The sequence below is a fragment of the Capsicum annuum genome, chromosome 9 (genome assembly GCF_002878395.1).
Source record: "Capsicum annuum cultivar UCD-10X-F1 chromosome 9, UCD10Xv1.1, whole genome shotgun sequence".
Classification (NCBI taxonomy): domain Eukaryota; kingdom Viridiplantae; phylum Streptophyta; class Magnoliopsida; order Solanales; family Solanaceae; genus Capsicum; species Capsicum annuum.
The window spans coordinates 196,916,564-196,941,280 of record NC_061119.1 but is presented as its reverse complement, the minus strand read 5'-3'; the positions used below and the strand labels follow the sequence as shown (position 1 = coordinate 196,941,280).

Genomic DNA, 24,717 nt, shown 5'->3' with positions numbered 1-24,717 from the left:
CCATTTTTCTATGCTTAAAAGATTATAGTACCTACATTTTGTTGGATATATAAAAAATTATAGTACCTAGTTTTGATTCTTATTATGTATGAATCTAACATATTTTATTTTTTAATTTGCTAATTTTGCATTTTGATCCTTTATATAAGAAAATAGCGTATAAGTTTATAAAATTCACAAGCAATGGAATGAAAAAAATAATGCAAAGTTTAATTAATAAGAGGCTAATTTTTCTTAGTCATATATTTCCTTCGTTCCAAAATAAGATATTTTAGTCTTTTTAATTTGTCATAAATAACACGTTTTAGATAATCAAGTAGATATCAATAATCTTTTTTCAATTTCAAAAACAATAATTAAAGATGATGAAAAAGATTGGAGAAATGTGTTTGTAATGGATTTGGGATATTTTTATCAATTTATAATTTATCCCGAGATAAATTAAGGTGGGATAACTTATACCACCAAATATGTGGTATAACTTATCCCGGGACTATTATTAATTCCGGGATAAGTTATCCCAAATATTGCCAAACCAAATGATGTATTAAAAAGTTTATCCCGGGACTATTATTTTATCCCGGAATAACTTGTCTTAGTATCTCACACCAAACGGCCCCTAACACTATACACAATATGAATAGTAGAACTTGAGTTTGTAGAGGATTTTTGCCGCCATAATAGAATTCTTGGATTGCAAAATCTATTGAGCCATAATCATCTCTTTGTATTTATAGGAGTGTAGGACCTTATACTTGAAATTTGATTAACTAAGGTGTCCATTTTGATACACTGTGCACCTAAACAGTTATTGCGCTATAAAATAAAACTGTGCAGAGTGCGACAATTGTACATTGGCAAGGCAGGCAATGGACCTGGTCCCTAAGTATCATGTAGTCATCATCAAAATATGGAATAACTTTATTTTTAAGGTGTGTATGAAATTAATAATGAACAAGTAAAAATAAATAAAGAGAGTATTTATTTAGAGTTGTTTGTTCTGGGTGGAAGCTGACTATTTTCTCTAACTTAAAAATTTAACTATGAAGGATTATCACTTTGATTGTATCAAAGTTAATGTGGTAAAGTATTACCAAGATCACATTAATTAGATCTGAAAACTAATCTAAATTCAAGAGATATTATTATTTACCTTAAGCGTTTAGTGACTTAGATGCCAATAAATGTCCATTAAGGCATTGTGGCTATGGAGGCCATTAAGGTTTAGTGGCGATGGAGGCAATGACAAACTTATGTTATGGTCTCACTATTGAAAACAAGTGAATTTTCGATGATGGTTCATTTTAAAAGTGGGATTTTTGACCTGTCGAAAAAGCTTTGACGAGTCAATTTTCGGCGAACATTCCTTGAAAATTTTCACTGAGAACATCCATGTTTTAGTGAAATTTGATAAAATAGTTATTGTGCATGTAAATTTATCCAACTATCACAATTATACAAGAAATCTAACATAGTACTTTAGTTCATTTGTTTTATGTTTCCATTATTTTAGTTTAAAATTCAGTATAATGTGAGGTCCTAATCCATGACGGGATGGGACACCAAAGGCAAGTTCTTGATTTTTTGTATACAAAGATTGCTTTTATTATGATATGAACACGTATTGATGCTTGCAGAATAGTTAAAGATGTTGCAAGCAAGAATATCATATAGCTTAATTGACTGCAAGTTAAATAAATTTGATCCTCTTTAGATCATTCTACAATATTGCTGTGGTTGTTACAGTGCAAGGATGTTTCGAGAGTTATGAAGAAAGCTTTGAGCTCATAATGAGAAAGGATTAAGAAAATATGAGTTGGGATCATTTGGTAGTCGGAGTAAATTATTTTTAAATTACAGTCCTTGGATTATGATTCCTAAATTAATTTATCCCTGAGATAAGATAAAACAGTAGAGTCTAGGACAGAGGCGGATCTAGAATTTCAAACTTGTGAGTTTCTGGTAAAATAAAGTAATATGTAATAATATAATTAAAAAAGTCAACACCTAATAGGGATCAATCCCATGGTCATGGAACTAAGCACTTTAAGGGTCCATTGCATGCCATCAAGCCAATGTTATTTTTGTTTATGGGTTATCATCTATAATATTTTATTGATTCATTCTTTTTTTAATATATTTATTATGGTAAGGGTGGGGGTTCTCGGAGTCCCCCACCCAACACTGCAGATCTGCCCTTAGTCTAGAAGCTATGGAAATTGTAGTTTTTATGATCGACTTATGAACCAAGTTTATGTTAACTGTGAACCAAGTTCTTGATTACTGTGGGGCTAGTCAATTTAGTAATGTGACGTGCAGGAAAGTACTTCATTTAAATCAGCAATGCCCAATTAATGTATTGAAAAGAAGCAGGAATCCTAAGTCAAAAGGAAATCTTTTTAATTATGGCAGAGAGGTGTATTCTTGCAGGTTTTCTTACACGAATTGGTTTGCATAAGGAAAAGGCAGTTGTAACCTAAGGAAGATGAACATGAAATATATATATGCAATATCATAATCAACTGAGCGACACCTTTTTGCATATTTGCAGATCTGAAAAAACACAAAAGCAAGAAAGAGCAAGGCGATTTGAACTAGAAACTGAATAATATCAAGTTATTACTAGGTGGCAGTTTGGTGTCAATATTAGTTTTGCAATAAAAGTTTTTACTGAGTCGTAATAGCTTTTGTTCAGTATTAGAAGTGAAGTATTTGTGAGGAGTTATAACAAGAAAAAAGTTTGACTTCTTGGAGCAGTTAAGTAGTGTGTAGAACAGTTAGTGTTAACTGTTGGGGTGAGGTACTCAAGTGAGTCCCTTAGATAGCTGAGTTGTAATCTAAAACGTTGATGGTGTGAAGATAGTGGAGATTGGTATTGAAATCCTCCTAACTTATTGTTGTGTTTAGTTTGCTTTTACTGCTTACTACATTTCTCTAAATCAGGTTCCGAATATGTGTGGTGGAGTTAGCCGTTTTATCAAAAATAATCTCAAGTTGAATGAAATATAAGGTGAATAACACATGTTTAAGTCTGAGATAAAATTTATACTCTATATGATTAATGGTATAAATTTCGATCAAACAACAGAAAATAAAAGGTTTGGCCCCTAATTACAAGACATACCATAAATTTGACCCCTAATTACATGACATACTAAAATAAGTATCCTAAATACACAAGACAATAAGTGGGTGTATCTGAGATACACGAAGCTCGCTAAGACACACAATCAAAATTTCAGGCCTTTCATCATCAAAGTTGCTGTCGCACTTCGTTTCTAGTCGCCCGATGAATCATGATGTCCCCAGCCCCATTCCTCTTCATCTTCTACTTTTCAGCTTCTATATGCCACCATCACTAGAAAAAACCATCAATAGAACACCACCAAACAAACCTCACTCACCACCACGTAGCTAATCACTAGCCAATCATCATCACTATTGGAATTTGATTCATCCATCATATCTAAGGCAAATCTGATTTCTCCATCCATCATCATCAAAAATTAATTCTTTTCTCTATCTACCACGAGATCCACCACCATTGGAGCAGTCTTCCCTATGATTGACCAATTTGATTCCTCTCTCTACTATCATCGGATGGCGATTGAGCTTGAGCCAAATATGAATACTCCGACAAGCCCAAGCTAAATCTGAGTATTTTTGTATTTGAATGGTTAGCAATAACAGTTTATCTTTTAATTTTTGTGACTTTGTGATCTTTTATGTATTTTTGTGATATGAAAATTTGTGTATCTCTATGATTTTTGAAAGTGAATCACAGACGCACAGATAGAATACATACATCAAAGTCATCTTAGTTATTTTGATTCTAGATATATGAAATTGATAGCATATACATGGAACTGAGATTAGATACACAGTCTCAGATACACAGTCCTAGATACACAATCTCAAATATACGCAAGCCTATGTATCCTAAGATACACGCTATAGACACGTAATTTCCCCCCTCTCAAAAGTCAATTTCACCCATTTAACCCACCATAACATGCACCCCACCCAATTCCATAATTCCTTAAAAAACAGACAAAAAATAATAAATTTACAACAAATTCATAATGACTTTGGACACCTCACCTCATCCTAACTACCCCAACTCCTACCTCCACCCCCTAACCCACGTACCCTTTCCCTACCCCATCCCCACTCGCGTTTTTTCCTGTGCCACTAACAGAATTCATGATACACATAATAACAACCAAAAATAGTTTTATACCTCATACTCTCACACTTACATAAACCTCTCATATACCGATCAACACACTGATAAACTCACACAAAATTCACTCACTGGGAATTCATACACGCACGCACTCCTACATAGATAATAACAAACGGGAGAGAGACATATCTACATGACATAACACATAAAAAAGGGTAAATAGAGTATAAAAATAAGGATTAAGAGAGAAAGCAGAGAAAAAAAAGATTGATCAAAGAGAGATGCGAGAGAGCGGAGACTTAGGAGAAAAAGGTGAGAGAGTAAGAGAGAAACAGGAGATATATATAGATAAATTAGAGAAAAACAAAGGTATTTGAGAAAGACAGAAGATAGAAAACAACGGAAATGACTGCTCTGGGTAGTTCTCATCGACAAATGTCGTTGTCGCTCGAAATTTAATCTATTCGCTGATTTCTATCACTATCTAAGCTCGCCGGAGATTCGATGAGACAAAAATAGCACCTCAATCCAAAAACACTTTGGTCCCTAACCCTTTCCACCAGAAACAGAAACGACCAATCAATCCCAATGCCAAGTCACATAAAAAATAACGAGGTCATACAAAATAGAGTTTGGGTCAAAGTGTTGATTTGGAATTCATTGTTTGAGGTTCAAGTTGAGATATTCGGATCTTATTCCATTTTAAATTCCATAATTTGGTATAATAAAAGCTTCTAAAGTCCAATTCTTTTATCCCATCTCTTTCTATTTTATCTCAATATGGTGTGTTGATGTCGTGATTTATGTGATTCATGTTGGATTGATGATATATTTTGATCGTGTGTTTGAGCTTCTATAATTGTTGTGGCTTTATTGGTTGATCTTATATCGAAATTAGTTAATTATTGATTGAGAATGAAATTGGGTAATAGGTATTGAAAAATTGATAAAGTGAATATTGATTATTTTGATTCAGTGCTGGTTGTTTAATTCAGAATAATTGTTCATTGTATCAAACTCGATAGTATCATATTTTTAGTTTGAAATTGGCAGGCAAATGGTAAGTTGAGTAGGCAAAATTTAGGGCTTGTGAATTTTTGAATGTTTGAAATATTTTTTGAATGGTTTCGTTTTATCGCATTTGGATCAATTGTACTCATTTGGCCGAGGAACGCCCTGAGGTTATTTTTATTGTTTTATCTGGGGAATGACCCGAGGGATTTGTGCTTAAAGATGGCGCATGATCAAGACCCAGAATATCGGGTGGAGCTTAGTCTAGGATTAGTTCAGAATAGGGTTTGCATTTTCATTTTTTTTCTATATTTGGTATTGTATAATTCGAAATGGACATTATTTTATTTTGAATTTTTGTTTGGTTTGTTTGTTTGTTTGTTTTATTTGTTTTGTTGGTTTATTCACTTCATAGCATCATACTAGCTGATATACTCTATGAAGCATGGTCGAACCACGGGATCGAGGGATACCTAACACCTTTCCCTCGGTAAATAAAATTTCTTAACTAAAATCTCTGTTCATGGATCAGTTTTAAAAGAGTTAAAAATTATTTTGAAAAAGAATTTTCAAAGGTGACTTGGCGACACCAGATTTATGCCAAGTGGTGACTCTGAGTTTGATTGTTAAAAGTCCTTTGCGAAATAAATTTTCATTTTTAGTCACTTTAATAATACAATTCTTTTCAAACTTAAAATAAATCTTATTGGTGTGAAAAAAGGGTGTGACACTCTTATGACTCTACTGGATATTTTTAAAATTCGTTTTTTATTTTTTGAGTTGTATCGGTTGGTTTGGCACAATGGGTGTATAGATGTTTGTTTGTGTTCTTGTTTTATCATTGTTGCATGCTTACGTGCTATGTGTTTATAATTCTTCCTTATCTGTTATCAATTTATATCTGGCATCATATGTATTATCCTGAGTCATTTCTTTCGCAACAAGTCCCGTAGTATACGATGTGTACACGATCTTTTGTTGAGTCACCCTTATTTTAAGAGGGGGAGCTGTCGGTTGGTATGGAATAGGTGGAAATCTATTACCGCCACTATCTATCATACACTCCCTCGACAACCTTGTTAGTTGAACCCTCGCCTAGGTCAGCCTTTAAGTCATTCTTATTTGCATCATGTTGAGACCTAACGGAACTGTTTGGTCCTTTGTAGGAGACTCACCCATAAGCATCCCTACGTGCTAATTGTTGCATCTTTGAGGGTAACAAGATCATTTGACAAATTGATTTGGGGGAAGCATGTACTAGAATTAAGAAAAAATGTGTGTTTAGGCAAGAAAAAGTGAAAAAAGAGAAAAAAGAAAAAGAAAGAAAAAGCGTTTCGGAGTTTATAGAAATTCTGTATGGCTTTTGTTTTTCACAATTAAAAATTCAAAAAGATTTTTCTATTTACCTTTTGCACGCATTTTCTCAAAAAATCCATCAAAAAGATTTTCCTTTATTTTTCTTCAGCATGCATTCATAACTCGATAATGTCAAAAAAAAAATTATTGTAGAAGCTTTATACATTTTTATAGGGGAAAATTCAAAAAGATTTTATTTCAAGATTTTGGTTCTTTTTAGATAAAGAAAATGCCAAAAAGATTTTGTTTTAGTGTTGTTATATTTTTCTATGTCGAAATTCTTATATATATATATATATATATTCTTCCTGTTGGTGCTTCATTTTAGAGTAATTTCATCTAAAAATACAAAAAGATTTTTCTTTCATAGTTGTTGAATTCTTTTTACATGAACTTTCAAACAAAAAACTCAAAAAAAAAATTTATTGATATTTTTCAGTGTCTGTTTTAGGCCGTGTCCCTCAAGTCATGGTCCAGTCTATTAGTTATTATTTAATTATCCAATCTGGACGAACTACGTACACCTGATTCTCCTCTCTTGGGAGTGAGATACGTAGGCAACCCTTCTTGGGTTCGGTGATTTTATTTTAAAAATTCAAAAAGATTTTCTTCACGCTCTATTTAGATTAGGTGTTTCATATACACCTTGAAAAAGAAAAATACAAAAAGATTTTCTTAAATAGTCTTAGGTTTCATTTTGGTATGAAATTCACAATTGAAAATCCAAAAAGATTCTTGTCATTATCTTTTAAAAATAATGATAAAAGGGAAAAAAAATTCTCTTTATTTTAGATTAGTTGTGTGCACGTGTTGCTTCATCTGAAAAATACAAGAAAATTTTTCTTTGATAATTTTAAGTTTTTGTATGAATTTTAGAATCAAAATTTAAAAATATTGTGTAAATATCTTTTGAAAAAAAATCATTTGGTATTATGTTAGTTAAGCCATGCTTTCTCCATATGAAAAATACAAAAAGGTTTTTCTTTGATAATTATAGATTTCATTTTGCATAGGGGATTTAAACCTGAAAAATTCAAAATAAAATTTCGTTAATTCTTTTAACCATTTGTTATTTTCTTTTCTTCGAAAGTTTCAAGAAAAAGGAAAAAAAAAAGAGTATGATTGTCCATTTTGTGGTCAAACTTAACGAACTACGCACACCTGATTCTACTCTCTGGAGGATGAGATATGTAGGTTTTCTTCTAAGGTTTGGTGATATTTAAAAAAAAATAAAGAAAAGAAAAAAGAGAGATTTTGAAAAAAAATGTTGAACCTTAACGCATTTGTTATCTCCATTGTTCCGTTTGTTTTAGGTGGTTGGTTTGTGGCATTTTGGTTGGCCCTTCATATTACATCAAATCCAAGGAAGAGGTAGTCATGTCCAACAAGAATATTAAAAGTGACATCATGGATCTGATACAGAGTTTGGAAAATCAGAGTTTAAAGCAAGAGCTTGTGAGATTAAGGCCATAAATAATGGAAATATATCAAGCTTGGGCATATGGGTTGCCTGCTTTTTCATTCCCTACTATTGACCCTATAAATACCTTGAGTTTTTCACTAAAATTGTAAGGCTAGTTTTTGCTGTTGTTGATGCGCCATAACATGCCTCAGAATTTACTCCAAGACAAAAATATCCCAAAGCTTCCATCACTCATTCTCTAGCTCTTCACTATAAACCTACCACATTGACAACACCATCTACCATTTGTGCTTTTGTTTCTTAACCCTCTACTGAGGCTCCACCTTGGCTACCCGCCAAACAGTTGTGCTTCCCCAATTTACTAGAGATCTAAGTTCAATACTCTCGATGATCGTTGTTGTACTCCTGAGCCTATATTTAAGTTAACTGGACTTGCAAAATTTCTTACTAAGAATTCTGGTATGATAAAAGAGCAAGAGGAAATGGTCAAAGAAATGAAGAGTGTAGAAAACGATCTGAAAAGTTTCTTAGGACTTGTGGGTTCTGAAGATATTTCATATAAAGACTGGGGCATGTCTTCAAGTATTAACCTTCCTCCAAGCTTTGAGCTATCAAAATTTGAGAAACATGATGGACATAAAGATCTTGTGAAACATTTGGGACGATATTACAATCAATTAAAGGAAACTGAAGAAAAGAAGAAGGAAATGTAGTTATTGTTATGTTAGGGCTAAAGCAGAGCATGAGAGTTCTAACTAACCAATACTGTCAACCTCAACCCCAAGCCTATATATCAGATCGACATAATCACCTGCATCAAAGTTCCTCTTTTCAAAATCCAACATATTCCATTCCACTTCCTCAGTATCTTTTGAACAATGCACTACTTCCTCAGTATCCTTTGAACAATGCACAACTGTATACTTATCTGTCTTCTTCTCCAAAATGGCATGCATCGGTTCCTCAACATCATCCTCGACCTCTATATATTTACCAAAGAACTTGCAAGTTTAAGTTCCAATCGAGGCCAGAGTTTGCAAAGAGGAAGAAGTTAAAGGATAATTTTACACCGATTGGGGAATCGTATGCTAGTTTATTCCAGAGATTGAGATAGTTGGGCATGATCACTCCTCTATTTGGGTACACTCTTGACCTACAATCAATAAATTTTGATCCTCATATACGATGTGCATATCATTCTAATGTTCAGGTTTATATTATTGAAGGTTGTTGTGCTTTGAAAAGAGAAATAGAAAGGATGATTCAAGAAAAATTGATCGTAGTGCAAAACATTGATACTAAGAGCGTCACATAGAATCCTTTACCAACACATAGTAATGCACAATACATGGGAAGCAATGAGTTAAGCATGAGGATTCAGAACTTATTTGTTGAAGGGAATGTGTTTGACATTGGTGGAAGCTCTAGTAATATGGATATGTAAACTAGTGGATAAGATGTTAATCTCGGCATTTGAGAAGACACTCCTCTCCTTACTAGTAAAAGGTTTTGGTAGTTTTTTTTTCCGTTATATGAATTATTTTAGGATTGTAGTTTGGGATTTATCTTGTTTTGTCCCTCTGTCATTTATGTTCAAACCCTTCTATCTTTCCTTTCAACTAAATGGAGTGTCGCTTTTTCTTTTGCTTTTTAATATGTGTTGTTTGTTTGTTTTCTTTACATGGTATATTTTATGTTGGTTCTAGTGATATTGCATGTTGGCAGAATTTTTAGCTAGATCTAAAAATCCAATTAATCATGAAACTTTGAATCAGAATGTTAAATGTAGAAAAAGAGTGTTTGAGAAAACAGATAGAGTGTTTAGGCATTAGGTGACCAAGTTGAAGCCTTCCATGAATAAATTAAGGCAATCACGTTGAGAATCACAAGAATAACTTGATCATCACTTAAAGGCATATCTCAATTAGATCAAACAGCAGATGCACAATCTCCTGTCAAGAGAAACAAAAGAAATTTTCTCCACTAAAGTATGAGTCATCCAATGTGAGGTGTGTACAACAAAGATGGAGTTGTACGTTTGAAAAGAACGGAAGAAAAAGTGACGCACATGCTCAGTTAAAGTTAGTGTTGTTAAAGTGTGCAAATGATCTTCATCTTTCACTTTTATATTGTATGATATATACTTGCATTTTCAAAGATTGATATGACGAAGGCATTTTTCTATCCAAACATTGTGTCATTCTTTGTTTACCCTCGTTGAGCTTTATTTCTATTTTCTTTAATATCCACTTTTGGAATCAAGATAGAGTCAGGAAAATTCAAGAAAAAGGATCGAGTGAAAGAATAGAGTCAAAAAAGTTTCAAATAAAAAAAAGTGTGTCAAAAAGAAAGAAAAGAGAAGAGTTTCAAGAAAAATAGAGTCAGAAAAAGTTCCAAAGAGAAAAAGAGTCAATAAAAGAAAAAAGAGAAAAAAATAAATCAGAATCAAGCAAAATAACAAGTTACCGAAACTACATTTGAACTGATTTTTTTTTTTGGGGTGAGATACGTAGGCAACTCTACTCTCGGTTAGATCCAACCAAATAGATAATTTTGATTACCCAATCAAAAGAAAATGGGGCATGAGATAATTTTTATTGTTTGAGTCAATTTCAAAGTTATAAATCTTATCCATTTCAAGTGTCTTTTGAGCGTCGTGTCATTTTTTTTCCCTATCCAAAAGCAACGTTATAACAAAAGAAAGACTTTCAAATCAATCTTTGAGAATGTTAAGGCTAAAAATGCAATCGATATATGGCGTCGTATTTTGGGTACTACTTTTCTTTATCAACATAAGAAACCAGGAGAGAAATAAAATGAGAGAGTCTTATTAGTGAAAACTTTCACGGGCAGCATAAGGCGATTGCGAGTTAAAAAAAATTAAATGAGAGAGTCTTGTTAATGAAAACCCTTACGGAAATCATAAGACAATTGTGGGTTGAGATAATGAAATGAGAAAGCCTTATTGGGGAAAAACCTCACGGAATCATAAGGCAATGGTGAGCTAAGGGAAATGAAAATAAGAGAGGCTTATCGGTGAAAAACCCTCATGGGACATCGTAAGCGATGATGAGCTGAGGGAAATATGAATGAGAGGGGCTTGTTGGTGAAAATCTCTCAAGGCATCACTAGCCGAATGAGGTATATAAATGCAATTGGCCTAAAGAAGCAACTCAATTCAAGGTCATTAACTCAATAATAATTGGTGAGAGTTTGGATGAAAAGATCAGACAGTTTAATCCAAATGCATGTCATAATCATTAGAGTTGACTATCGTTTTCAGATAATTTTTTTGGTCTTTTCTCTGTTTTCAACAAAAGACACATATCATCTTTTCTTTCTTCTCTGTTTTCTGTTTTTGTGCTTTAAGTCTGTTATTCAAATAAAAAATTCTTATCATTTTCCTTAAATTTTTGAGTCAAGTTCATGTCAAAAAAAATGAGAAAAGATTTCAAAACCTGCTACCAACTTCTTCAATTGCATAAAGCAAGACAAAGGCCAGAACATGAAAAAAACATGATTGTAAGCTGACTTAAGGCATGCAGAAAGTTGTGTCAGTAAAAAAGTTTTAGGATTCATGAAAATAGCAAGGTTCAAGGGGTTTATCTGAGAAGCATAGAAAAACAGAGATATTGTTCTTGTTTCAAAGTCACTCTTAATAATCTTATTTTGGATCAATGGTGCAGCAAGACAATGACATAGGTAAATTGTAACACCCCGCATTTTCGGTCAAGACTTTAAAGCATTGTTCCTATGTGTGTGAACTTTAATCCCACAATTTTTATGTTAATACATGTGTCATGATCATTATCCTAGTGTTTGAAGTGCTTTTGAGGTGAAAAACGTTCATAGGGATTACTTAGAACAAAGTTGAGCTAAAAGCCTTTGATTCGTTCAAGTTTGGTATTCGATTCTACAAGGGCCTACTTTGAACATGTATAACTTTTGATATAGGTGGAATTTTTCAACTCAAGACCCTCCAAATTGTATATAATTGAGTTAGCTTTTCAACGATACCGATTTTGCCTTAATCCGATACCCGAACAAAAAGTTATAGCCATTTTCGTGAGAGGCAGTGGTGGCTCGCGATAAGCCCGGGCCGCAGGGCTCACATCGTCGGACTAGAGCGTGCGTCGCGGGGGATGCTCCCCCGGGCTAAGGGGCGCGATGCAGGGTCTATTCCCATGGTGTTTTAACTTCTTAAGGGTCAAGGTGCAGTTTGGTCCTTTCCCCTCAACCCCAAACGTCCAAAGGATAATTTATAGCATCCAAAGGGGCATTATTTTCCCATCTTCCTCAAAATTTTAGACGTAAAAACCCTCCCTTTTCCCACATGAATAAATTTTAATTTTTTCCTCTTAAGAACACAAGAATTCAAGCTTCAATTTCAAGAAATCATCTATTAAGGTATGTGGGAGTTCATCCATGGGTCCCCTTTCACCCATAGAGCCCAAAAACCTTTTTTTTATTTAAAGTATGATTTTTCCATGATTATGAAGTTGTATACGTTCAAGATTCATTTAAATCATGTTTCTCCTAGTAATTTGACTCAATTCACGTCCAAGTATGATTCTATGAAAAATTAGGTTATCTCATGTTTCAAGTTTCAATCTCTCATGTCATATTCAAGTGAATTTCATGTTATAATGTCAAGTTATGATCTTAGCCATGTAATCATGTTGATTTCCCATGTTTAACATATTCCCATGTTCAAGTTCATGATTCCCATGTGTCTAATGAAATGTCTATGCTTTTGAATTTTGAACCATGATTCCATACTACAGTTTTTAAGTATTGAGATCGTGCTTAGTGGTCATTCAGTACTGGCGGGTTGTGAATACCTGATACCTATGTATTTTTACATATTTTTGTTTTCAAGTAACAAGTCAGTAAGAATCATGATTTTATTCCCATATTCAGATTATCATTTTTATAACGAACTCACCAGTTTTACTTCATGTTAAATACATCAGTTTACATGGTCATGGTTATTTCAGATTATGCATGCACTATCAGTTTTTAGAATACCATGTTTAAGCATATCAGTCATCAGTGCATACACCAGTTCATGATTCCAGTGTTATTCAGTTGGGAGTAGGATTTAGCACCGAGCGAACCCAGGGATGGGGGCTCACCTGCCAGTAGAGGGTGTGACCTTTAGTAGCAGTCCCTGAGTTTCAGAACTACGTAGTTAGCGTAGGTTAAAAATGTCAACCTTCCAGTTGAGGGTTGAAAAGGTGTTTACCTGCCAGTTGAGGGTGACACATATCTCATTAGAGCACCTGCCAGTTGAGGGTGACTCCTTAGTCCTTTGGGATACCAGTTTAGTGGATCCACACAACTAGTGTTAATACCAGTGACACGGTACTGATATTCTTCCAACTGGGGTTACAGATTGGACCCCGATTAGCTCAAATTGGGGCATGTTGGTTATATGATACCTCCCATAATTTCAATCAGTATTCAGTGTATTTTCAATTTAGGTTTGTTTGACTAAGTGTACAGACTTTCAGATATTCAGTTTTATAGATTTTAGTTTTTTAGATTGCATTTTATCTCAGTAATATAACAGATATACACTTAGTCTTGAATTCTTATATATTACAGTTTTCATGCATTCATGCTCAGTTATTTCAGACTGTTTAGTTAGTCCTTATCTCATATGCACAGTACCCCACAATTTTAGTCCAGTTATTTAGACTAAGTATAGTTCAGTCTTACATGACTGATATTCAGTTATCAGTTAATCAGTATACAACTATCAATTAATCAGTATACAGATACAAGCTAATCAGTATCCAGATATCAGTTATTCAGTATTCAGACGTCAGTTATTCAATATTCAGCTATTAGTAATTCAATTAATTAGACCAGCTTAGTATATGATATGTTTGGTTTTGTATGTTTATGCATTCGTGCTCTACATAATTGTATATTCAGATCGAGTTATGCTAATTTCCATCACGTAGTTTCAAACCCAATATTCATACAGTATCCATGTTTTACTATTTTCCAGCTTCAGTTCTACTTATATTATAAAAGGAAAGTTTTAAGAAACTAAGGGTAGTGATTCACCAGCTTATCAGATTATACTACGCATGTTTTAAGATACTTCAGCTTTCAGTTTATCTCAGTCTCCTGGTAAGTCTACTAATACTTATCATGTATGTTTTTTTTAAGATTTGATACCTATTCAATATTATGTATTGCATTCACCCACACTTACTCAGTACATTCCAAAAGTACTGATCCATATATATGTCTATGTGCTACATTATCTTATAATGTAGGTACTAGTTATAGCCTAAGCATCATAATCAGACAGTTGCAGCTTCAAACCAGCAGGTGATGAGTTCTCCTATTTCGGGGACTCCAGTTAGATTTAGTTCATGTAATGTGTTGTATTTATGATTTTCCATATGTATTGATTAGTGGTAGTTGGAGGCATGTCCCAGCTATCTATCATCAGTATAGTAGAGGCTTCATAGATATCCGTCAGAGTCAGTTACGTAGCTTGAGTTCTTTCCTTAGTTTTATCAGATTGTAAAATTTTATCAGTTACATACTTATTCAAATTTCATTATTATTATGCTTCCACATAGCAGTACTAGCTATTTAATATATTGAATCAATTACTCAAGCAGTATTGTAACGCCCCGAGCCTATACCCCGAACGTTACATGATGCTCATAATCTCGAGAGACCACAAGCTAACCCATGACTAGTACCTGCTGCAATAACTGAATAATAATACTGTAATTATGCAGAAATTAGGCGGAAACTTGCCATAAGGTTTAAATTGAAAGTAAATACTGAATACTGAAAACTGAATACTAATACATCTGTATGAAATACTCTAGTCTGGAAAGCCTCTACTGTTTGAACAAGGAGTTGATGGGATAAGTCCCCAACTAACTCCGACTACTGAAATAAATTGAGTACTGAAATACTGAAATATAAGTCTGTCCTCGAACAATGAGGACTCACCACTGGTATGCTGCTGATGGATCCATTACCAGAAATTTGCTATTTTCCGACTGAAAAAAAGTAGTTGCAAATTTTCGACTACTTCGATCAGAAAATTTACTTTTTTATTTTTATTTGTTATAAAATACTTTTCCGATACTATTTGTGACTACAACAGTCAAAATATTTGGTGGTAAATTTTGAGAAATATATATTCTGACTGTTGTAGTCGTAAATAAAAATAATTAAATAAATGTATTAGTAAATATATAATTAGACCCTTATACGAAAAATAAATAATTATTTAAATAGATTATTAAATATATATTTCCGACCACTGTAATCGAAAATTCTAAATAAATATATGACTAAACATATAATCATACCCTTATACAAAAAATTAGTAATTAATAAAATATATTATTAATTATATTACTACTAAATACATTAAATAAATATATTACTAAATACATTACAAAATTATATTAATTGTATCCGACTACTGTAGTAAAAAATATTAAATAATTAAATATATTTAGTTTTTACCCGACTGTAGTGGTTGGAACATTATATTTAATTATTAAATAAATAATTTTATAAAATATAAGTTACACAGTAGCCTTTCACATTGTTTTAATTAATTTAAATATTTAATTAAGTTGTATTAACTAATTTAAATATGTAATTAAATTGTATCAAATATATAACCGACTGATGTAGTTGAAAATATTAAATAATTAAATAAAATAATAATTTTTTGATCACTGTAGTCGAAAATCTTATAAATAATTAATTTAAATATATAATTTAATTGTATTAAATGGACTTGACTAACTTTCTACTTCCTCTGAGATTGTATGATATGCGTGATAAGAAAATTACCAAGAGATAAAGAGTAACCAATCCCAACCGAAAGAGGAAATGAGTGAAGCCGCTTTCCCAAGGGACAAGAGAACATCGTCTGAGCCCTTAGATATGTTATTTGCTGATAGAGATTTTGAACGAACCGAAACCAAAAACCCTATAACTGACTGAAGTAGTCGGAAAAAATAAATAATTAAATATGTCAAATAATTAATTATTTCCTTTTGGTTTGATTATCTTATTGTTCATTTATTGTTCTTACTAGAGTTCACCTTGATTATCAGATTTCTAGTCTGCTTAAACTAACAGGAAACCTTCTTTTTGCACCTTCTCGCTATCCATCCATACTAGTATAGATCTCTTATTGTTTCTTGCCTTCGATTTCTATTACTATCTGATGTTTTTGTAAATCAATTATCATATTATTTTGTTGTATTTGTTGTTGTATTACTTCTTTCCTGGAGTACTTTGGACTGAGGGTCCTTTCAGATTTTGGTGATAAGTTTATGATGTTTTATGTCCTTTCTAATTACCAACCCCTTACACCTCTTCATTGAGGCACTATATGATAAAGATGATAAAGTCAATTAGAGAAAGTTACTAGCACTAGTTGATTATTAGACTGAAATGCCAGCTATAAATGAGATGTACTTAGTAGCGGTTAGTCGGTTAGTAGCGGTTAGTCAGGTAGGTACTATTAGATTTCTTGCACAGTAGTATAATGAATACAGAGATATTCTGTTATATTGGCAGAATGATCAATTTCATCTTAGCTCAAATAAAAGTTTCCTGTTTTTCTTGTTCATTCACCTAGCTAGCAGATTTAACAAATGACTATTTCACTAATGGGAATTATTTGCAAATGTGACCATCTTTTCTTTTTCCTTTTCTGGAAAGAGTTTAAATTTATAGTATGCCACATAAACATATATAAAGAGTAAAGAATAACTTACTAAGATCAATGCCTTTATGTGATTTCCAGTTAATTTCACCTCAGATTTTGTTGTCTCACTCTCCATAACATCAAGCAACAAGTCCAAAAGGTCCCTTCCTACAGCATCACCTTTTGATTCATCCAATTTCCTCTCATTTCTTAATATTTTCCTTTCTGTTATAAACTTGTCAAGCAAAGCATCATATTTTTTATATGTATTGCTTGAGCTGAGGGTTTATTGAAAACAACCTATTTACCTCTGAGGAAGGGGTAAGTTTGCGTACACTCTAACCTCCCCACGTATAAGATTTCATTGGGTACATTGTTGTTGTTGTAATATTCTAGGATTATTGTGCAATCACTACAGACAATGTTAGATTTTCGGCCCTTGTGGTTTTATTTTTTGGAAGATTGCAGACATTTATATTTCGTGTGTCTTCATTGACAATGTACTATGTGCATTGAGATTTTTATTCTTAGGCAGTGAAATAGGATGGTCTATGTGAGTGTAATCACGACTTTGTGGGATGAAATTGATTCAGCCCGCAAGCAGCAATAACAATAGGGATGAACGGGGACACTTTGGAATGGGGTCAACAATGCTTGTTTCTTCAAAGTGATTATTTTGGTACATACATCAGTGTAGCTTTTTGTTCGTAATCTATATATATATAGTCACATCCACTCATTGTCGTAACTTTTGGAGTTATCATGGTCGTGCATGTTAAAGTAATATTTGCACTAAGTAGTTCCATTATGCTCGGGTAAATGTTTGCATAGCTTTTGCTGTCAGTATGCAATGGTATGTTTATTACTTTTACATGACAATCACCTGAGCATATTCATGAGCTGTGACTAGAAGAATTAATGATCATACCTGCATGTTGTCTCTATGATTGAGACTTCATTTTTATTGTTGCATAATACTTGGTGTGAGAATTTGCCTATGCACAGGAAATTGGTGTTATAATGTTCTTCAACACAATTTAATTAAAAAAATGGTTTGTCAACTAATCATAGAAGTTACATCTTAACAGCACTGGAAAGCAATTAGATTTCATTGCAATTATTTGTCCAAAACCTCTACACAGAGAAAGCCTACCCTTTTGGTTTATACTTCGAGAAAGCCTAACCATGCATTACACTATTACTTAACTACATACCCTATTTATTATCTTTATAATCATCAAATAAATAAACCTGCAGCTCCTATGTAAACTGAGCAGTTGTGAGGAATTCCATCACCCAAATGATAAATTCCTTTTATGTCACTGTGACATGTACCATTTCCATCTTTAACATTGAAGATTCTAATTGTGTGTCTTCTCTGTTTTAGCATCTGTTGGCAGAATTTGGTGTTCATATCCCCTAGTTTCTACCAATGGCATTTGCATTTCTGTTGCAGGTATACATATCTAGATTTGGTCCACTTCTTTGTCTCTTTTGCCTTCTCTAATTCCTCCTGTATCAGTTATGAATTAAGAGGGTCTTGTTGCAGTTGTTTCTAGCAGTCAATCAGATGTTCTTGTGCTTGATCAACCTTCCTCTCTAACACAGACTAACTCCATTTGGTGGTTTTTTTTTACCCAGGTGGTTAATAAAGAAAATTAATAGAATCAAAAGGTCATGGTAATGGACGGCGTAAGAAAGGTAAGAGAGGACCTAATAATCTTCCCGCAGGTCAATATACAACACCAACACCACCACTTGTTACCACAACTCTTCAACCAGCTACTACAAATATTCTTCCTCTTCCAAGGGAAACTATTTCACTACCAAATGCATTTTTCATGCCCCCACCGCCCCACCTGTTCCATCACTCTTCTCTCTATAATAGTCTGCATAGTAGCTCTTCATCTGTACCTTCAACATCATCCACACCCAGCCTTTCTGGATTGAGAATTGGAGGTCCTAGCATATCAACATCGCCATCCATTAATAGTGTTACAACGTCTAATGCTATAGCATCTGCTTCCCAAATTCTGAAATTTAAAGAGGTAGTAGAATATGACGGCAATGGGAGGCTAATTATCACCCCTGATGGTAATGGGTAAGTAAACCTTTTGTTTTTTAGTAATTTTTAAAAATTTTGAAAGCTAATATAATTTTATTGCAGGTTCATTGCCGCATATAGCGACGGACATATGGTTATAGAAGTAATTAAACTATTTTACACGGAACCATTGGGTAGTTGGAACGAGATTCGATTCGACGTCAGAATTCTTATGTGGAACCAGTTTATGGTATAATCAAAATCAAGGAATTTACCATTTCAGTATGCTATCAATGATGAATTTACCTTTGTATCCGTCAACTCATTTTATTGCTTTATATTAAACTATTTTGCAGGCAAAGTGTGCATGGAATTCTTGTCATGAAAATGAAATACAATGCATTTTCAAGTTGAAAGCAGCACTACGGATCAAAGAACACTTGTATGAGGCCCAAAGGAATTTGGAAAAACCTGGTTGGCTGAGTGCTGATGTGTGGGTCCAGTTCTTGGAAAAGTGGGATACTCCTAAATATAGGGCAGGGAGGGAACGAGCAAAGGCAAATAGGGCATCTCAAACTGGTGGCTCGTTGCACACTGGAGGTTCGATAAGTTTCGCTATGCACCGACGAAGACTAGTAATATTAGCTTAAATTTCTGATTTGTTCGGTTTAGTTCAATGTTCTAAACTGTGACATAGTGAAGTCGTGTGGGGCTCTTTCGATTCACTATTGTTGTTATCTTCTTGTTGTTGTTCATCTTGAAGTTTAGTGAAGCCGTGTGGCCTATTTTGATTCACTAGCATTGTTGTTGACATCTTGTTGCTCTTGTTGTTGCTTGTTTCTTTTGTTGTGAACTTGATCTTGTATCACTCTGCCTGATGGTTTTAGAAAGTAAGAAGAAGAGAATTAGTGGTTTAGTTAGAGAGGTGATGACTTAATTGGAAGTAATGAGAAAAGTATTTATAGTAACACTCTTAGTATAAGGCAGTCGTTGGTGTGGAGCTGTCAATGTAGCTGGCAACAAACAAAGAAACAAAGTTTGAATAATAAAAGTAAGTAATTGAGATTAGTCTGAATCTTAATGTAGCTGGCAGGCAGTGCTATCTGAAAGAAGACTTTGAGCCTTTTTGTATTTCAACTCTTGAAAGCTATGGAACTGTATTGCTAGTGAATGACTAAAAGTTAGGTGGTTTGCACCGCGTAGATAGAAGGTTATTTATAGATAAACACCCATGGAGCATCATTTGAGAATCTCGCCCCTATTAAGTTCATTATCTGCACTATACTATAGTTAGTAACGGCTAGCGAAGATCTCAGACCCTTCCACAACCATTGGACTCTTAAGCTTATCTCAACCTGGATCTTGTTAGGTCACAGTCTAGTGCTTGTTCCCTTACTTCCAGAGCAAGACAGACTGTGCTAATATGACACCGGCCTCTTGCATCTTGACTATTACTCTTACAGGTTACATTCTAACAATAGCATTTGAAGTGTTATAAAAAATTTTTGATTCTCAAGCACCTTGTGTTTTTAGTTCACTTTAAATGTCTTACATAAATTGGGACACTGAATATCTTTATCAAAATTAAATACACACTTTTTCAACCCTGGTAGATTTTCCCATCTATGTAGTTGACCCATCACATCAGGCGCCAACGTTGTCATTTATTAAGATTGATATTTTCTGCAACCAGTAAATGAGTAATCAACTATAGACTATAGTGCAAGTGTAGAATATGTGGTGTGTTACAAAGAAATGATACCAACTTTTACCTATGTTATTACAATTTAAACAATATAGCTCAACCAGAATTTTGTTCTAGTCCCTTTCACAATAATGATGCATAGGAAACTAAGGGACTATTGTTGATAAAAGTAATTAATACACTTCACACTCGGAGTTTAACAATTTAGTTTTGCAAGTTAAGATAAATAAAAAGAATTTGCATAGTACAAGGATAAAACACTATATATGGATGGCTCCTAATCTCAAGATTTCATCAAATTCAATTTTCGATTACAATATTATTAAGTATTGTTGCTATACCTTTAGCTCATTTGCAGCGATGGGATTCTTGAAAATCCTTCTTATTTTCATCTTTTGTTCATTCCTATGCCCTAGTATTCAGAGTGATCTCGAGACTTATATCACTGAAATGTAGGATAATAACATGATATTATCTGACATGTCCTATTGAGTGTTTTCATCTGACACAGTTTTGTAAGGTACTGAGTGAAATGTTTTTTTCTCAACAGCTACTATATCGATATGACTTTGTTGGGGTTTATTGAACTACATCAAAAACTTTTGAGTTGCTCTTTCTAAGTGAACCATTGCACAGAACTTATATTCGATTACATACTACCTAGTGTCTGATACAGTATCTCCATTTCCTAATCCATATGCCTATGCTACATTGGAGTACATAACAACTAGTAATTCAACTTTGTCGTGCCTGATGTATACCCTTGTATAATAACTGTGTTCAATCCCATGAGGCAAAGTGTATGATATATTATTCCCAATTCCTTATTGACTTCATACTTGCTACCCGGACTTGTCTTCATACTTGCATTATCTCTTTTTCTAAAATTTTGCAGGAATATGAAAATGGGGGAAAACCCCCCCTTTTCTTGAGGTCTACGAAGAGACGCATAGGAAGAAAAACAAGGACGGTACAAGAGGAGATTGTATCGAAACACGTGCTAAGAATGCATATGTAAGATAATAACTTTTACATACATTATTTTATTATTATTACTCAACGTGGCTTGTTTACATACTGACAAATAATTTTACTTTAAGGAAGAGTTTCAAAAAAGCATAGAAGAGTGGCGTCAAACCCAACCTACTTCAGAGGATGGTACCATGGTCCAACCATTACCTGCAGATATGACTAATATGTGGACAGCTATGGTAGGTGGTCCAAAGAAAGGTAGAACATACGGGACAGGGGTTCTCCAATCCTCGAGTAGTCCTTCGATGTTTCCCAGTTCCTATTCTACTTTGCAAACTGTGGAAGAAATGGAAGCAATGAAAAAGCAAATTATGAAATTAACGCAGAAATATGCAGCTAACGATGCTAAGTTTGCTAAATTTGAGGAGTTGGTTAAGAAGCACATGCCGCAAGTATTTCATGATAAGGAAGATAGTGAATCTGTTGATAGTTAGATTGTAGTTATTGTTCTTGTTTTTTGTTGTGACATTTAGATGTTTAAACTATTTGAGTTGATGTTTGTTTTGGATGTTTTAAAGTGGTTGTATTAATAAATTTTTATTGTGTTTGATCCTATTGTGAAAAATACATTAGTTATGTTGTTTATAATCTGAGAGCAGTGTAAGCTAATGCAAGATTTAATGATATCATTATTGAGTGAATATTTTTATTAAAATTCCGACTAAAGTAGTCACAAGAATAATTATTAAATAATTATTTATTATTGTTCTTAGTACAGTAGTCGAAACGATTATTTTATTAAATAATTTTTTTGTTAGTTTCTAATCACAATAATTGAGAAGAATATTTATTTATTAAAATTCTGATTAAAGTAGCCAGAATAATAGTTTTTAAATAATATATATTAAGTTTTCGACTACAGTAGTCGAAAATATAATAATTATTAAATAATAATTTATTACATTTCCAACTGCATTAGTCGGAGAAAATATAATTATTTATTAATTTTCCGACTACAGTGATCAAAATAATTATAATTATTAAATAATTATTTATTAAAATTTCAACTACAATAGTTGGAATAATTATAATTATTAAATAATTATTTATTAAATTTTCGACTATCGCAGTCAGAAAATTTATAATTATTTATTAAATTTCTGACTATAATAGTCGGACTATTTATAATTATTAAATAAATTTTTATCAAATATCCGACTACATTTTCGACTAAAGTAGTCAAAAATTTTCGACTACAGTAGTCGGAAATATTTTTCCGACAAGCTATATTCTGACTACCTTGAAACAGTCGAAAAGTAGTCGGAACTACCTTAATTTCTGACCACATTCCAAGAATAGTAGCCGTCGAAAAAATAATATTTTCTAGTAGTGATTGCGCTGCTAAGTATGATCGGGAGCCCGCACATTTGAACCAATGATATAAGATATCATAGCGTAAAAGAAAGATATGCGTCAGTACTTTAAATGTACTGGTATGCTAGTGAGGTAGGTTGAAGTGCATGGGTTCATATGCATGAACACTACTGACTGAATAACATGAGTATAATTGAATGAGAGTACATGCATGAATACATAAGTTGTAACGGAGGTCATGGTAACACTGGATACCGAGTTCTGGATTATTGATTTACTAATATCTGAGTTTACTGATACTGTATTACTGATAGATGAATGACTGTATCTGATAGTTCTTATTCTGTGGAACTATGCTGAGTTTTGTACTGAATTGAGTGACTGTATCTGATAGTCCTGATTCTGTAGAGCTGAACTGAGTTTTATACTGAAACTGGAACTGAAACTGAGACTGTGGGAGGTAATTATCTAACCGACATGCCCCTTTCTGAACAGAGTAGGGTTCAACCTGTAACCCAGTTGGAAGGGTGTCAGTACTGTACCATGGGTAAAGACAACTACGAGTTAACCCTCTCAGACAGAAAGCTCTTTCGTCAACCCTCGCTTGTAGGAAAACTCGTATGAGACGTATCAACCCTAGTCTGGCAGGAAGATATCTCAACCTACATTGGCTACGTAGTTCTGTAACCCAGGAATTGCTACTAAGAGTCAAACTCTCTGCTAGTAGGAATGCCCCCATCCCTGGGTTCGCTCGGTGCTGAATCCTACTCCCAACTGAATAGACATTGAACTGATTCCTAGTTCATACTAGGCTTGACTGAATTGTTACTGATTACACTGTCTAACTGAACTGAACTAAGTTCATTGAGTTTCGTTAACTGATAAAATACTACTGAATTTTGTTAACTGACTAAAAGTACTACTGATCATGACATGACTGAGATTATTCTGTAACTGACACTAGCTCTAGGTAAACAACTAAATTGTCGAGTATTAAATACCCCCAGGACTCGATAACATGAAAAGTAAAGCATCACATGACCCTACGTAGCATAGAAATGCACACTTGTTCATAATGCATCTATAGAGGCATTTTATCAAACACTTGAATGGCATGCACTAGTATACATGCTAGCATGATATAATCTCACTATTTAATTCACATGAACAACTCATCAAACACTTGGAAGGCATTCTATATGCACATAGTACTAATCAACACATGAGCATCACAATTTCAAGGCTTTAACATGAATTCACATGATACTACATACATAATAATTGTTTATACATAAATTTTGCACTTAATCATGGAATAGAAACCCAATCAACATTATAATCATTAGTACACTTGAATCCAAATCATGGAAATCATTAAATCAATTTACTTAAAGTTTAAAAGAATTTCTTGGACTCCAAGGGTGGAAGGAACCCTTGGATGAACACATGACATACCTTAACGCTTGAATTCTGAAATATTGATGGACTTCCTTAGAACTTGGATTCTTGAATGTGATGAACTAGGGTTTGTTCTTAAAAAATTCTAGAGAGAATGAGTAAATTTTGCCTTTTGGACGGCTTAATTACATGTTTTGGGGGCTAATATAAGATAGGAAAAGACTCATTTACCCCCTGGACGCGGGTTTTAATACTGAAAACTGGACTAGCGATGCGCAGATCGATGCGCCGGTCGAATCCGCGTCAGTTTACTAGAATTTACACTGGGAGCTGGAGAAAATATTGATCGACGCGATGGGCAACGTGGCGTGTCAAGATCGCATCAATCCACTAGTTTGAGCTTTCAAATTTGTTTCAAATGAAGTCTAAAAAATCCGAAACTTATTCCGAAACACACACTGACATTCCTGATCATGATTCAACCTAAAAATCATTACTTTAAGGTCATGAGGGTCATTAAATAGAGTCACCAACT

The 24,717-nt window shown here is 33.5% G+C and overlaps 1 protein-coding gene across 1 annotated transcript; it reads left to right on the top strand.

Moving 5' to 3' along the window:
- The first annotated feature begins 9,324 nt into the window (after positions 1–9,324).
- Positions 9,325–21,904, top strand: LOC107879180. The gene is made up of 7 exons (XM_016726276.1): positions 9,325–9,403; positions 18,077–18,145; positions 18,355–18,790; positions 18,857–18,983; positions 19,090–19,368; positions 21,334–21,408; positions 21,539–21,904. Exons 1-7 carry the CDS (start codon positions 9,325–9,327, stop codon positions 21,902–21,904), a joined length of 1,431 nt encoding a protein of 476 aa, XP_016581762.1.
- The last annotated feature ends 2,813 nt before the right edge of the window (positions 21,905–24,717 follow it).